At 36.2% G+C, this 17436-nt stretch overlaps 1 protein-coding gene and 1 long non-coding RNA gene across 2 annotated transcripts; one reads left to right on the top strand and one right to left on the bottom strand.

Moving 5' to 3' along the window:
- Positions 1–5833: 5833 nt before the first annotated feature.
- Positions 5834–7105, bottom strand: LOC143530206 (uncharacterized). The gene is made up of 2 exons (XR_013134810.1): positions 6979–7105; positions 5834–6103 (listed from the first exon to the last, which is right to left on the bottom strand). It is a non-coding gene; the product is annotated as an uncharacterized LOC143530206 (long non-coding RNA).
- Positions 7106–8214: 1109 nt separating this feature from the next.
- Positions 8215–11262, top strand: LOC143530205 (uncharacterized). Its single transcript, XM_077025813.1, has 8 exons — positions 8215–8305; positions 8424–8512; positions 8636–8699; positions 9489–9566; positions 9672–9748; positions 9844–9910; positions 9986–10093; positions 11081–11262. Exons 1-8 carry the CDS (start codon positions 8234–8236, stop codon positions 11108–11110), a joined length of 585 nt encoding a protein of 194 aa, XP_076881928.1. The 5' UTR covers positions 8215–8233; the 3' UTR covers positions 11111–11262.
- The last annotated feature ends 6174 nt before the right edge of the window (positions 11263–17436 follow it).

The raw sequence follows: 17436 nt of genomic DNA, 5'->3' as shown, positions 1-17436 counted from the left end.
GGACCCGAACCTGACCCGAACCGGTTCCTACCCGTTTTTTGTAGGAACCGGACCCTATCTGATTCAACCCGATGATCCGTGACCGGTTCTTGCATTTCTGAGTGGGGGCGGGTAGGAACCGGAACCGAACCGGAACCGGTTCTGGAACCGAACCATCCGGAACCGGTTCCTAACCGGTTCTAGCCGTTGGATCGAATATAGCCATTGGAAATCGTTTTTTTGGCCGTTTTTTGACCGTTGGGGTCAAAAATAGCCGTTTTTTGGCTCCCCCAAGCACCCCACTACTAGTATAAATAGGTATTTGGTGTCATGGGTTCATCACAACACTCAAAACGCAAACCCGAACGCAAAAAAATACAAAAAAACGCTATTACAATGTTTTGAGTTCTCTAATCTCTTGTTTTCTCTTCTTCTATATTCATATTTGTTGTTATGGCTGCCTCACAATCATCTGTTGGTCAAGGTTCCAACGCCGAACCAAGTTTCGTTCGTATTGTACCTCATAATCGTAATCAAGAGATTTGGTGCAATTGGGATTTGGTTGAATTAAGTGACCATTCATTGAAGGCTCGGTGCAAGTTTTGTAGGATTTATTTAAACCCACTTTCGAATTCAAATTTGAAGAAACACATCGAAAAACCGTATTGCAAGGCGTTGAAAAAGAACGTCGATTCGCAACAAACGCAAATGGATAGTGAAGGCGGAATATTTACATACCAAATTGATCGAGTTCAAGATCGTATGGCGAAGTTTGTGATTCAAGAAGCTTTGCCGTTTAGCCACTTCGACAACCCTCGCTTAACCGCCATGATTCGAGATACGCTTCAACCACAATACACTCACGTAAGTCGTCATACTCTTAAACGTTATTGTTTAAAATTGTGGAAGAAGGCCAAAGAGGTACTAATTGCATATTTTGAAAATATAAATACGGGAATAAACTTAACTAGTGATGTTTGGTCGGCTCCACATGGTCTACCCGAATCTTATCTTTGTGTCACCGCTCATTGGGTAGACCCGTCATCGTGGGAAATGATGAAATGCACCATTGCTTTCGAACTCTTTGAGTATCCACATACGGGAGATAATTTGTTTGAAATTTTAGATTATGTTATAAAAACTTATAAACTAGAAAATAAAATATTTTCAATGGCATTTGATAACGCGTCGAATAATACATCGGCGGTTGATAAATTAAAATTAAAATATACGCCGATTTGCAATGGTGTATTTTTTCACTCAAGGTGTGTTGCACATATCATTAATTTAATCGTGCAAGACGGACTTGCTTCGGATGAGGTTACATCGGTTATAAACGATTTTAGACTAATGATACATGAAGTTTTTAAGAAAAGTAAAAAAAGACAAATGGAATATAGAAAATTTTGTAAAGATACGGGAAGAAAAGCTTTGGGAGCTAATTGGGATGTACCTCATCGATGGAATTCCACTTGCATAATGTTTCAAAGTGCTTTGAAACAAAAAGAAACTTTACAAATGTTTCATTCTAGTCTTGCCGAGAATGATTTGGCAATCCCCTTTTCAAATGAGAAATGGGAAATTATCAATGACTTATCGACTTTTCTTGAAGTTTTTAAAACATCAACTACGAAACTATCGGGAACGTATTATCCGACAAGTCCCTTGGTTCTTTCGGAGTTATTTTTAATCGTTAACAATCTTAAAGAATTTGAAAATAAAAGTCTAATGTTTTCAAACATCATATTACCAATGAAGTTTAAATTAAAAAAATACTTTCTTGAATTGCCACCGGTTTTTACTTGCGCCGCCGCTTTAAACCCAATGTTAAATGTTACGGGGGTTGAATGTGTGATAGACGAAATTTTTTCAGCCTTAGATATGCATGAAGTTGACCCAAACTTTTCAACAGAGGCAAAAAATGATTTTAACTTGAATTTTAAATTTATGTATGACTTTTATTTAAATAAATATGGGTCAAACATACACATGCCTATGCCGGGGGGTCTTCATCAAGTTCAAGTGCTACTAGAGTACGAGATCCCATGATTAGCCTTATGAACACCGTTCGCAACGTAACGGCTAAAAAACAAAGGGGTAACACCCCTTCAAGCGAACTAGGAAGGTATAGTGCAAATGATTACTCTACCGGTTTATCCGAAAAGGAATATGGCACTTTTGATGTTTTGGCTTGGTGGAAGGTAAAGGAAACCGAGTTTCCGATTCTTGCCACCATGGCCCGTGATTTACTAACCGTCCAAGCTTCTACGGTAGCTTCGGAATCCGCTTTTTCTCTTTGTGGCAGGGTAATATCGGTGAGAAGAACAAGACTAAATTCAGAGTCGGTGGAGATGTGCATTTGCTTAAAGGATCACTTGGACTCAATCGTTCGTATTCAACACGTAACCACTCTCGAAGATGAAACACCACTTGATGTTCGAGTGCACGACGAACAAGAAGGCATTTCTACAAGTAATTCCGAGGAAGAAGTCGCAACTGATGAATGTTCCCACTGATGAGTATTCCTCATCAGTGGCAACCTTCAGTAGTTGTCATCAGTGGCAGCTTTCCCACTGATTCAACTGATGACTGTTCCCACTGATGAGTATTCCTCATCAGTGGCAGCTTTCCCACTGATGAGTATTCCTCATCAGTGGCAGTCTTCAGTAGTTGTGATCAGTGGCAACCTTCAGTAGTTGTCATCAGTGGCAACCTTCAGTAGTTGTCATCAGTGGCAACCTTCAGTAGTTGTCAACTTGTCATCAGTGGCAACCTTCAGTAGTTGTCTTCAGTGGCAACCTTCAGTAGTTGTCTTCAGTGGCAAACATCTTCAGTAGTTGTATTTTCTTCATCAGTTAATTGTTTATTTTTATGTTAATTGTTTTTTTTATTTTTCATGTTATACAAATACGAATCGTAGTTTAGAATCCAAATCGCAAACGAAAAACGAAAAAAAAAAAAAATTTTTACACTGTAACCGGTTGGAACCGGTTACGGTACAGGAACCGGGTTAGGAACCGGTAAGAACCGGTTAGATAGGTTAGGGGTCCGAGGGTGGGAGAACCGGTTCGGTTCCCTAACCGGTTCGAGCCTGGAACCGGTTTAAAAGGGGGTTTTGAATATAGAAACCGGTTCCGGTTCCTAGTCCCAAACCGTTTTGAACATGCCTAGGTGTATGTATGTTTCTAGATTCTGTGTTTTTCAGGGTAGTTTTCCTAGAGCAAAAATGATTAAATCCAAATAAGTTAATTCGTGTAGACTTGTATTTTATGGAGTAAAGTTTGTATGTTATTCTGGGTTTTGTTATTCTTGCTCTGGAGAAAGAATAGACATTTTAAGTAGACTCATACTTTAGTTTTGTTGTGTGTGAATAACACATAAATATATTTTAAAAATTTATAAAAGAAAAAAAAAGAACATAGAACCCAAAAGTAACTCTATGTTATTTATGGTTAAAAATAGGAAGTAACTCAAGATTTTCGAGATAATGAAAGATATTAAAACTCTAGGTTATTTATGGTTAAAAAATAGATCGAAAAAAGAAGATGTGGTATGGGATAATTGGGTTAATTTTACTCTGTTATAGTTTTGTTTTAGTGTATGCAGTCTTGCAGTTGTTCCTCCGTTTCTCTGTGGAGGAGCCCTGCATCTGGGTTTCCCCTTTCGTTTATTGAAGTTTAAATTTAAAAAAAAAGTAACTAGGGCTCAAAAAGTACATGACGAAAGCAAAATTACAAACACATGGAAATTGAAGGGATCATGAGCATCTCATATTAATTATTCCTCAATCTTAAAGCTCCATCACCCATCTATAATCTTTTGCCTCAATTAGTAATCCAAAGAAATAAGGTAGTCTTTATATCACCAACAATTTTACTTGTTACAAAAGTTTGTTATTATTATTATAAACAATATCATTTCTTGCTTTCCATAACAACCACACAACGATCGTCATCACTGATTGAACAATTTCACCTTTTCTTTTTGTTAACTCGTGTTTATTTGCAAAATCTAGTAGGTTGTGTATTGACGAGCAGTCCAACGGCTCCGATAGCCTCAACCATTGTGATACCATAGCCCAAACCAAACCCGCACATTCATACTTTACCATAATATCATCCGAGTTTTCCACCTACTTATCCATAAAATACACAGTGTAAATTGCCAAAATATATACCCTTACCGATAATGCCTCCTTTGTTGAAGTTCGATCTTGTAACAAACGCCAAATGAAGTAGTTTAACTTTATGGGTAATGTTTTCAACCGTCAATATAACTCTATTTTCGGGTGATCGACATTATCTAGCTCCCATTTGAAGTCTTTTACCATAAATGGGTTCTCCATATCATTGCCTACTTGACATACCTAGTCATCCGATTTATTTAGGATTTCCACCTTCAAGAGCATTTGTGAGCACAATTGTCATTCTATTCTTTCAACTATACTTTTTGGTTGTCTTTTCCATCTCTAGTTCCAAATAATATTTCCATTTGTTCAAGTATAGCATTCTATCACATATTTCTTCTTTTTCAATTGAAACAAAGATGTGAGTTTCTCTTTTAGTGGTTGACTCCAATCCAAGTATTCAACCAAAAATCAATATTGTCCCCCATACCCCTTGCAGCCTCTCCATAATGCTAACTTTTGTTGTGTGTGTTATTTTTTGTATTACTTATGTTTATCCAAGGGTCGAGAAGACTTCTCAATCTTATCATCGATATGCTTTCCCACTTGTATGCACCCGTATGTAGTGCCACGATTGTCTTTACCCAAAGTGCATATCCTCCCGTCTTGTACTTTACCCACCACTTGCCCAACAGTGCTTTGTTCATCGCTTTCGTAAACTTCCAACTCCTAAACCACATCTCCTTATCTCTAACCACTCTTTGCCATGACACCCAACTCATTGAGTCTTTCTCCTCATTACCACCCCAAAAATTCACCTTCTTTTGCTTTCTAATTGTTTTAAAAGTTTAGTTGGGCTTTAAAATACCGAGCACATATTTTATTAGTGTCAATCTTCCTCCTAAGGATCGAATTCTTGCCTTTCATCTTGTAAGTTAGCATCAAATGCATCTACAGTTGGTTCACCCAAGACACATCTGTACACCTATAAAATCAAATAAGGCCTTATACGAGTTGTCATAACTCATATGAATCGTTTAAGGTGGTATGCAAAAGTTATACAACACATATAACTTTACTAGAAACCGACTGATGTGACAGTGATATGTTGTATCCAAAATTTATTTAGTCCATGTAACAAGTGAGGTTGGTGCGTCTGCAGCAACACTACACCACCCTGATAATTATGATAGTTTGACCATGTGGCCTTATCTTTAGCCAGTTTAGGCCATATTATAGGATCATTCAAACACATTGATTTGGGAAATGAATCGCTAAGTGAAGTGAATTACTTGAGACAAGTTCGTTAAAAAGCTTGAAGCTATAATAATGTCTATTTGATAAACAAATTCAATACACATAGATTAGAGTCACGAGTATAAATAAGCCTACTATTTATGTAACTTGTAGTGTATGTCTTGACTTTCTCTTGATCTGCTATTGAATAATTAGACATCGTTTCAAATCATAAAAACGTTTGTTAAATACTTGTCAAAAATTCCACAAACCCTAAGATCATCAACTTATGGTCACATTTTACCACCACCACATTATACTAGGTGCCCGGTGAATGAAATCGATAAGACATCTAATGACCGACAGTTACAACTTTACAGTGTCAAAGCTTACGAAGCGTGTACTCTGATAAACGAATCAACATGCAATCAAAGTAATTAACTATTCTACCAAACGCATATTCAACACTTCTCAACGTTACAACAATAAATCTGAAACTTTTTCTTTAAATTTAAGCATCAAGATCATATATTGAACAATTACTCCACAACATACTTATTTTATCCAGCCAATCGACAACTCAGAACTGAAAATTGTAATTTATTAAACTGTTAATGATAATAAACAACATCCTACGCTTCACTGGTTGAGACAGCGTCGTCTTTGTGTTTGATCATACCAGAATCCACAAGAATTGGTATTTCTGCTGCAAGCCATGGTGCAAGCCCCAAACATAGAGCATGTGCTATACCAAACCTAGGGCTGAAATACAAAAAATAAACATATTATACGGTTAATGTTATGCATGTGCATACGCCTCGGGCCATGTGAATGACATTTAGGATTATTAAAACCCTTATTCCTTCATATCACAAGGGCTTAATTAACTTGAGATTTGAGAATCACTAAGAAAGCTGGATTACCTCTAAAAATTAAACTGTTATCAACGGTATTCAAACTTATTTAAATTATGGTATGATTCTTAGTATTTTCTACTAGGGTCCTATCAGTTGACCTGAAACACATGTTTCCAAAAAATAGTATATGTATAAATTTGTTTCGGTTTAATGTCATTAAATTCTCCAACAGGGCAAACACGAGAATACATGACATGCTATAAAACAATATTTTATACATGACAACATACTTTACTTAAAACATTTAAAAAAACTTGCAAACATTCTTGAATATACTTATAAGTTATAACACAGTTAAAACATACTTAAAAGAAAAACCACTAGTAGAAATATTACAGTGTTAACAGGGTTATTATGTAGTAGCACGAACAGAATTCAAGTTCTGAACATGTCTATTGTAGACCAGTCAACAAATCATACAAATTCAAGGAACTGAATCCTTAATGCATGCATGTGATTTCAACTGTAAGCTAAGAGAGAGACAAAGTCACAAAACTGTCTGAATCAAATTTTTAACTGATTATGACTTACGACTTTCGATTTTCTAAGCCTTTTGTTATGAAATTAATAGTACTTATTCCAGAAACTTATCCTTTTTGATTTAGGGATCAACTTATTCTTAAATGTGAATTCAGTATATGAATAGATACTTTGTTTATTACATGATGAATCTAGTACGTAAAATTTCAAGAGAGATGAAAGTAACAAGAATTTTCTTACGAGTTTTTGGCCCAAAGTGGCTTGAAATGCACCGTCAAGCATATCTTCCCCCCTCTGTACATCTGTATGCAGAAAATAAACGATCATTCAGTAAGTAGCAAGTGAAAACTCCATTCAGTATGTAGTGTGATAGTAACCCTTGAGTGGGTCAACCTCCAAGATTAATAAGAATTAGGAAGACAATGTTTTGGAACAATTTTTCTCTATTTTTTTCATTAACTCAAACAACTTAAATACATGAAGGAAAATGCATGAATAGTGGAACATGGAGAACATGGAGATAATGCAAACATGGAGAACATGGAGATAATGCAAACATGGAGATAATGTAAACTAAACATGGAAAATGTAAACGTGCAGAAATATTGTTGACTTCTTCGCTCCATTTTAATTGAGTCACTGGGTCGGGTCTTCTGGATTGGGTCAGCGGGTATACGGGTCGTATCATAGTGCATAACATATAAGATGAACTAACAAATGTCAGATGGATTTCATAAATTTTTCCACAAACACAAACTGGAGATCGAACTCGTACTTGAGGAGATTGGCGGCGGAGATACGGAACCAGTCGTTGTCTTTGGACTTGTTCATGGAAGTGTAGGCGATCAAGGCTTTGTACTCTTCCTTCAGGCGCTGGGTTAAGAAAGGGATTTGGGTGAGGGTTGACTTGGTGCTTGGATCCAACCCCTCCATTCCTATTGCTCGATTGCTGGTTCAAGAATTAAACCCTAGACGGAGGGAGGAGAAAAAGTGGGATATTATTATTCTCATCTATCTTATTTAAAAAAACTACAGTTCACTTATTTTAATTTATTTATTAAAAAATCATAAATTTAAATTAAACAATAAAAATTGTGTATTTGCCCATTTCAACTAATGTTTGGACTTGCTTTTACCTCTTACCCATCATAAACCCACATCACTTGCCGTGGTGCTATAGTAATACCTGATCGAACCCGAGGGTCGCCCCAACCAACCAAACTATGCACATTATGACGGTTTTGACGACAATGTTTTTCTTTTCTTATATAAAGTTACGCGTGTTATGTTAGTTTTTTTCACGGTTTTACGCGTTTGCCACAAATCCCGATGTCCTAGTTATTATTGTTTTATTTGGTTGTTTTTTAACTAAAACATTTAATTTTATATGAATGAATAAAAGAGTGACCCCTTCCGTCTCATACAATAATAATAGATCAAGAGCAGTAGGGTAGGGTAGGGTAGGGTAGGGTAGGGTTTGGAGTTGAAACTAACCATGATCGGAGCCGGTAAGATGAAGCAATACGCAAATGTCCTCGATAAACCCCTTAGTAAAGGCCGTCAAGAGGTAGGTACCGTACCCTTCATTCATTCTAATCTAGGGTTTCTGACAATCAAATTCATTGCAAAATTGATTTGGGTTTTCGGAATGGTTATTGATTGTTTGTATGATTTGGAATTTGCAGGTGAGTTTGAGTGGGTTTGCTTACTTGTTTTCAGAGCTTGTTCAGTATAACCAGACTCAGGTTGATAATATTGGGGAGCTTGAAAGGAGGTAACAAACTATCCAAAATGATATTTTACATTTCAGATAATTAGTTTTTTGATATGTTACATCAAATTAACCAATGATTGTTGAATGTATAATACTGACATTCACACCTAAATGTTTGATCAGATTGGAGGATGCTGGTTATGCTGTTGGAGTACGAGTTTTGGAATTACTGTGCCACAGGGAAAAGGTATGCTTATGGCAGTTGATGTGTATGTGAACTTTGATATCATCTAATAGTCGAAGTGAACGAGACCTCATGTTCACTCCATGGTTGACTGATGTTTTTATTTGCGTGAAGGAGCCGATATTAGTTGAGAAAAGAGTTGCACTTTTGAAAATGTTATGTTTTTTAGCTGTTAGGCATGGTGCTAAAAACTTGATTTTTTCTGTTTTCTTGTTTATGTCAATGGTGTCGTAATACAAAATGAAGCATACCACTTTACTTTCATGTATTAATGACCCTAGGTGTTAACAATTACTGAACCGTGTAGATAGTGTCTTCAGTTGATTGTTTCCTGCTATTTTTTACCACGTGTATGGTCAGTGATCCAAACATTTGTATGTATGCTTGTATGTTCTTTTGTGCATATATAATTCTATATAAGTGGAAACAGAATTGTTGGTGGGTTGTGTAATAGGTCAACACGGGTAGTCGGGTAGTATGTTAATTGTTAAGTCGGGTTGAAACCTGTCATGATGGGTTGGCCCAGAAAACTATTGTTCAAACAAATTGTATTTACTGAAATGTTAGTGTGTCGAATATGATTATAAAGTTACTGTAGAAAATGATGTATTAACTATTAACTCGTTTGAGATAATATTTAACCGAATTGACTCAGTCACTAGTAAATGAGTCATCATTGCCACCTCTACAATTCTCCATGATTATTTGATATTTATCAAACTAAACTCTAAGTGCTGTTTGTTTATTTGTTGTTACCTTATGCCACTAATTCTTTTTAATTTGTTATCTTAGGGTAACAGAAGGGAGACACGTTTGTTGGGAATTTTATCCTTCGTACATAGTACTGTATGGAAGGTGCTTTTTGGAAAGGTTTGATTATGTTTTGACTTTGACTACTGTTTCTCTCCTAAGTGATACAAGTATTAGTGACTGCGTTATGTTTGACTTTCAAGTTTGACCATATTACTCCAATAGGTAGCTGACTCACTTGAGAAAGGTACTGAACATGAAGATGAATACATGATTAGTGAAAAGGAGCTTCTGGTCAACAGGTAGTTTATTTAATATTATAAGCGTCTTTTATCTGATTTTATGATCTGTATTTGTCACTATTTGCATACGCGTTTTTCTTTTTTTTCAAATAAAGATTTATTTCAGTACCGAAAGATATGGGGTCGTTCAACTGTGGTGCTTTTGTTGCTGGGATAGTAAGGGTATGTGTTTAAGTTTAATTGGTTATATATACACAACCGCCATTTAAAGCTTTGACTTGTGTTTCCATTTTGTAGGGTGTTTTAGACAATGCGGGATTCCCTGCTGTTGTGACTGCTCATTTTGTTCCGGTGGATGGTCAACAACGACCTCGGACAACTATATTGATTAAGTTTGCTGAGGAGGTAAAGTATTGTACTATTATATCATTTTGTCATTGTAGATTCGTAGTTAATTTTTTATTCTCTTTGATTTGAATGCCGGTTATCAAATTAAAACTACATATATATGGTGGTGGAAAGTCGGTTATCAAATGAAGAATACAATATTAATCCGTTATATGTTAAACCCATATTGGCATAGCTGTCATATAGGTTTTTGGCACCTCTTTGGACTTGTAATGCACGGTGACTGCTTAAAACATATTAGTCAGTTTATTATAGGTATTTAAACCCATTCTTGTTGTTTTAACTATCTCCATTCATGTTAATCACAGCTAATTAAATGCATTATGAACTTGAATATTGAAAAAGAAATTGAATATATCCTTACACCACATGTTTATGCGTTTTACTGGTACGGCGTGATACATGCTGGTGTTTTAGTTGTCAGTTGTGTTTTGTGTACGGAGTATGATTTATTAATGTGTTTTGGGTATTAAGTATGATTTTATAAACAATTTAGAAGTGTATTGTATAATAAGAGTGCCTCACGCTTTTTAAAACCAAAGGTTAAAGTCTTGGGGCAATTCTGTATATACCCCTGAAAACTGTATATTTCATTTCATATATATCCATCCAAAAACATTATTATTCAATATGCACATCCAAAAAACTTAAAATTTTCAATTTACCCATTTCATTTAATCTTCTCATTGGACTCCAAACTCTCATATACTAATGCAAGTTTAGGGGTATAAATGTCATATTAGAAAATGGGTATATTTGATATTACAATTTTAACCACGTAAGTATGATATCATGTAAGTTTTAAGGGAGATATAGGAATTGTCCCTGATAAAATGATCTAGGAGCTTTTATGCATTAAAAATACACTTTTACCACGTTTGATTCATTTAACCGGTTTTCTTTCTAGTTAAGTTTTTTTTGTTTTACCGATGCATAACACCTTCCAAGTAAATGGATTGAGATTGTTTCCCACCTTTGATGCAGGTACTACGAAGAGAAGCAAGGTTAGGATGATTTGTTGTCACGCGTTTGCTTGGCAGGCTTTGAAGTACTTGCAGAATGAAAATGTAACAAAGTTTATCTACTATTAGTATCACCAAGAGCTACAGCTCTTTGAACATTCATCCTAGCAATTGCATGACTTTTAAATTCTCAGGAAAGGGGAGTTCAACTTCTTTCTATATACTTTGTTTATGTTTCAAATTTTTTATTTTGTAACCATGTTGCACCTTACAAACAGTTCTGCTATGCTTATTGTTACAAACTACGTCGCCCACCTGCTATTTGTAATTTGTAGAGCTGTTGCATTTAGAGGTGTCGTAAAGTGTATAGGTTGGAGTTGGACTCTATGTTGTCACACCAACATGCTTTGTTGCCTGGTTGCACCCGTCATTTTAACTCGTTACCTCGAGGCGTTGTCACATGTTTGTGATTGTCGTTCGGACAGGGCCATTTGCTCCGGTTTTCAGTCATGTTAAATGCTCTTCTATTTGCTTTCCGGGGAGGTCCATTGCATTGCATTTTTGGGGTTGCGCTATCCTTTGATTTTTTATTCCCTGGAAATCAGACTTTGAAATTTCACTTCTTGTCACGTTAAGCTTTGCTCAATTCTTTCTTTGGTTTAGCATCTTCTTGAAGTGTACATCTGTTTCATTTCTCTTAGGCATGTTTCATTGATTTCTAAGGTTGTGTTTGGTTCGTGAATTTTTTTATAACAAATTGGAATTTGTAAAATAATAATAATAATAATAACAATAACAATAACAGAACTTGAATGGAATTGCAATTTGCCAAAAGAAATTGAAATATATCAAAGAAATTTAGATTTGTAACATATTTGGGAGATCAACAATTCTAATGAGCACCATGAACCTCCTTGGTTGCAGTCGCCATGGGGCGATGACAATGGTGACGGCGGTGATGAGAGGGATAGTCACTTGGCAACAGGATGACATGATGGCTGATGGTAGGAGTAACAAATGTGAGGTAGAGTGATGGGAGATTCATCTACTTTCTTTGAATTCTTTCACATTTTGAAATGATTGTTGAATTCTTTAACATGAGGAATGAAGGAGCTAGAAAATATATACTTGGTCTTGGATTGGTGGCTGTGACAGAGACAAAGTCTCTTGAACATCCAAAAGTTTGTTTTTAAGTCCTAGAAAGTAAAAAGAAACTTGTCTTTTTTTTAAAATAATATACTTAATAACGGATTGAAGACAATAAGTGTTCAATGATTCTATTTACTTTGTTGAATTCTTTCACTTTCTGAAAGATTGTTGAGTTATTTTACATGAGGAACGGAGAGCTAGAATATCAATACATATTTAAAAATCATACGTATGTATTTTGTCCATGTCATCACAATATATGAGACTACTTGTGGCGTGATACATGTTTGCGTTTTAGTTTTAAATGTGGTATTAAGGTGTTTTGTATAGGAAATATGATTTGGAACCGGTTAGAAGTGCTTCAAGAAATAGAATAAATTGCAATTTTCATCATTTATGTTTGCATCAAATTACAATCATCATCCTTTAACTAACGTATTTACAATGGATTCCCTTTATGTACTTATAAACATTGTTCTTTCGCCCTAATCCCATAATCTTTTTATTAGGTTTAAACATGCAAGTGACACGTCAGGGTACGATCGACATTTAACAACTTTACAAGCGTCATCCTTTAACTAGCATATTTACAGTGGATGTCTTTTATGTTTTAACTTATTAACAAACATTGTTCTTTTGCCCTAATCTCGTTATCTATTTCTTTAAGTTTAAACATGCGACTCGTTAGGGTAAGATCGACATTTAACAACTTTTGGCCCGATTTCCCAACATGCTTCATCTTTTTGTCCAATCCTTCTTAGCCCCACCCATCATCTCCGGAACCCTTCAACGGCTGCCTCACCTACGCCATGAACCACCATCACCGCAACAACGCCATGAATCACTTTTATTGTAATATTTCTAGATATTTTAGATATCAAATTCGCCCCAAATTAAAGGCTGAAATCATGTAACAGTTCAACATGTGCTAAAACACACAGTGTCAAAAAATGTTCACGCCGGATTATTCAATTAAGGTCTCTTAACCCTCCCGATGGGGGAAAAAAGGTCAAAATGACGAGTGATCCTTGTGCCGGTGGTGGTTCATGGAAGAGGTGGGGCAACCGCTAGATGATACCAAAGATGGTGGGTGGGGATGAGAAAGATTGTGGAAGAGGATAATGAAGGGGAATTGGGTTAAAAGTTGTTAAATAACATAATCTTATCCTCGTGTGCCTTTCACATGTTGTAATAACGTGTTTAGAGCAAAAGAACACATAAAGAACATCCACCATAAATACATAAGTTAAATGATAACCTTGTAATTTGATGCAAACATAAAAACCGAAAAGTGCAATTTTATCAACTACTAAAAAATAAGAGTGCCTCACCCACGTGAGCTTCGTGGCCCTTCAAAACAAAGAACTCCCATTTTAACAAATCAAAATTTTTTTTAATAAAAAGTCAGTTACATATCTCAAATATGAATCTTTTTAATATTGGATAAGAAAATATCACTTTTAACCTGGTTGACCAGACTGCCAGGTTTTCCCATAAGCGGGCGAGGAAAGTACAAGTAACCTCACAGCAAACGCTGTAGTTTCTTTGTTAGGATCTTCATCTCCTTCAAGCATCAAACCCAGAAGCAGCCTTTTCAGATTGCAAATCACGCCCTGCAACAGGCTCGTGTTTTCATGCATCATTATCTTGAGGTTCTTGATTTTCTTCAATGACAATTACACGTTCATTGCAGCCAGGAATGGTTTCATTTTTTCACCGGATTCAAGGGGTAAAATGATCCAATGCAATGAAATTTCATATTCAGCAAAGGAACCTACATTGGAGTATATATTTGAGCAAAATCATATCAAATGTTAAAATTACACAACTGAAGAAACACGGATCTTCTCTTCACTTATGGGTCCTAGATCCAATGAGTCAACAGGGTAGGATACGGTTAACTGCCTATACGATATGAACACAATTCCCCAAAGTCCAATGACGTGAACCTGCAAAACAAACACCGTGAGCTCGTTACGGGAAGGACAAGAGGGGGGGGGGGGTTCTTCCCGTAACCACCCTCCGGCGTGAGAATAAGTACAGTTCTGATGAGAGTAAAGTACTTAAGTAAATTGAGAGAGTACAGTGGGAGTGAATGAATACCTCATGATGATTGAGAGGGTGTTTATAGCCGAATGGTGTAGGGAAGTGATTGGGCCATCTGTCCCTTTAGAAGATGCCTTTATAACCGTCTGGACACGTGTCCTCATATGATAGGTTCAACCTATACGTTGCATGTGCATGTATAACAACCTGGACACGTGCCCTTCAGATATTGGTTAAAAGAGTAATATTCGCCATGTGCATGGTTATAACGGCCTTGCCACGTGTTGCTGGCTGATTGGCCGAAGGATCACGTATTACCCAAGAAAGCATCTTGGCAAATCTTCTAGAAGGTAACTAGCTATTGACAGCTGGCCCGGGACATTAACTCGTGGTCATTTACGTGGAAGGATGTTCCTTCTTGCGGATGACTTTTGAGGGTGCCAGGATGCTTCCGCATGTGCCATGAGGGTGTTTCTTCCTCATATGATCTATGCAGATGGTTCATATGTCCCGCGGGTGACTTGTGACATGCTTTTGGTTAACCCGCGAGTGTTACTTAAGGGTATTTTGGTCTTTTTAGTACCCATTGACAATGTCCCAAGACGTGAAAAATAAGTCATAGTCTCCCCTCAACTGTACGTCTCCAAAATATTGAGAACTAGAGGTTCCGAGACGAACAGGAGTGGAGGAAGACTGTTGTGGGCCACCTTGTGAGGAGCCCACATTAAGATAATGAACAATGCTCAGATCAGAGAGCTTCACCAATTCAAATAAACTTTTAAGTATTTGGGATGAAGGAGAACATGGTCACGTGCAATGTGGTGGTGGGGGTTTGGGAATTGGGGGTGGTGTTTTAACCCTACCCGAACCCGAATTAGAGAATTCCTGGACAACTCGACCCGAATTAAACTGACCAACCCGAATTTTTATAGATCGATTATTGGATCACTATTTCCTGACTCGGATAACCCGACAAAAAAAATTAACCCAAGTAGAAGGATACTATTCATCATATTTATACTGCGAATGAATTCCTAAATGTGTTTTTATGAGATATTTAAGGTGTATTTCGTGTTAGGTGAACGAATCCGAATCGATTTGATTATGGGTGTGTTATTCATCACTAAAGACGGTAAGAGATATTTTTTTATTTTTTTGTTGCACCTTCTATGAGGATGTGTCGATTATGTATATCGAATAGAGAAACATAAGAGAATGTGGGCCCACATTAATGCTTGACTTCATCATCTCTAAGAAGTTTGTTGATTCTTCACAATCAATTTCAAATTTACTTAACGTTAGTTGAAGGTGAAAGAAGGTGATGTGCCGATAACTATTGTTTACACTAGATTTGGACATTGAATTTATTGAAATTTTGTTCGTTCGACTAAGGGTCATGTGACTTTAATGGATCTATCTAATGAATCGAGCTTGTTGGCATATGCTTGACAAGTCAGTTACTAGTTTTATCAGTAACTAGGCTATATGCCTTTGTGATACACGAGTTGAATAAACTATTTTTTAATAAAAATTTAATATATGAAAATTTTAATATAAGGTTTTTAATTTAGTTTTAGGGTCAGGTTATTCTACAAATGATAACTAAATGAGAAGGATGATAAGGATTTGTGGGCACAAAATAAAACCCCTCAAAAAACTTAATAAAAAAATCCTAACTCAAAATTAAAAAATATATATAAAAAAAAAGTAAAAAACAATAATGATTCTCCCACCTTTCTCCTTCTAAAAAACAAAGATGTATGTATAAAAATAAACCGATACATTGTAACATCCTACTTTCAATAATAATAGTAAAAGAAATTTCATTTATTCAATAATGTGTCGTGTATCAGTTTAGATAAATAAACTACTAGAGGGTGAGCTTGGAATTTAAAAGATGGAATAAGAGATGGAATTAGCCTTAGGTCTATGGGCTTAAGGGAGTATAAATACCCTTTAAACCCTAAACATTTCCATTTTCATCCATCCCTACACTATAGCCTACACATTCAAAAATACACACAAACACCATCCTATAGCCCGAGCCAAGATCCGAAGGTGAAAACCCGAGCTTGTTGGTGCTGGAACGTCGTAACAAGTCAAACCGACATCAAGCTTAGATCGGGTTCGTGGAAACAACTCGTTTAAGGTATGTTCAATAACGAAAATTTGTTCGGCTCGTTTAGTAATCCTAGATCTAAGTATAAATTGTAAAAATGAATCCAACGCAACAAATCTTACTGAAATTCGTTAACATTTGATGAGTTAATCGATTGATTAAAGAACCGGGTTTAAATAATGGCCAAACACACCATTTAAACGTAAAAATTGAATGCTTGGATTATTAGGGTTTGTAGGCGCTATGATTCCGAGTTGATTGTGTAACATCCTAAATATTTTAATATTAAATAAAGAAAAGTCGTGTTAAGTTGTCGTGTGTTAAATGATTAATTAATATTAGACAAGAAAAGATCATGAACTTAGATTAATTATGGTGGATTAAAGGGTAATGGGCATTAGGTCCATGGGCTTTAAGGGATATAAATATCCCCTTAAACCATCCTAAAACCTAATCCTCATTCCATCTTCCATATTTCTCTACACACTCAAAAACACACACATCCTACACCCCGTATACGGCCGAGAGAGAGACGAGCGAGATCCGAAACGTCGGTTGTGATTAGATCTTTGTTATTCGAGTCTTATACAAGATCTAGAGTTCCTAAACAAGCTAATCAAAATCAAACGAACACGTAAAGGTATGTCTTTCACCTTAAAGTTTACGTTTTTATAAACATTTAACCTTGAAACTTAGAACGAGAATAGATCGAGTATAAAGAAAATGTAAAGTTGTAAAGTTGATGCTAAAACGAACCTAATAAACCCGTAAACTAATTGGAAAGTTTTAGCTTAAAGATCGGACTTTACGAATCGTCCGGGTCAAGCTTGGGCCGTAATCGGTCGGCCGAACCATAATAAGCGAACAAGGGTCGCAAAACGCGTGTTTCAGATTGGTAAAACGAACTCCGGCAGCAGCAGCTCGCTGCAGTGAGCTTGCTGTATAACTTCACCGAAAGTATAATGGTATAACTTCGCTTGCGGTGTAAGTTCGCAACTAAGTAACTTCGCCACTGACAAGTTCGCCAGAATCCAAGTTCGCTTTTGATTAACTACACTGAACAT

The sequence above is a fragment of the Bidens hawaiensis genome, unplaced genomic scaffold, assembly GCF_021521415.1.
Source record: "Bidens hawaiensis isolate Kalapana, Puna unplaced genomic scaffold, B.hawaiensis_p1.1 tig00008861_1, whole genome shotgun sequence".
NCBI classification, from domain to species: Eukaryota; Viridiplantae; Streptophyta; class Magnoliopsida; order Asterales; family Asteraceae; genus Bidens; species Bidens hawaiensis.
The sequence above is the reverse complement of the archived record's forward strand: the minus strand, read 5'-3'. Positions and strand labels throughout refer to the sequence as shown.

What these genes read in the sequence shown, in the direction of transcription:
- LOC143530205 (XM_077025813.1), top strand. Translation starts at nt 8,234, where the DNA reads ATGATCGGAGCCGGTAAGATGAAGCAATACGCAAATGTCCTCGATAAA. An exon ending in TACTGTGCCACAGGGAAAAG is followed by an intron (nt 8,700 to 9,488) that starts GTATGCTTATGG and finishes TTGTTATCTTAG; the next exon opens with GGTAACAGAAGGGAGACACG. An exon ending in AAGGAGCTTCTGGTCAACAG is followed by an intron (nt 9,749 to 9,843) that starts GTAGTTTATTTA and finishes TTTCAAATAAAG; the next exon opens with ATTTATTTCAGTACCGAAAG.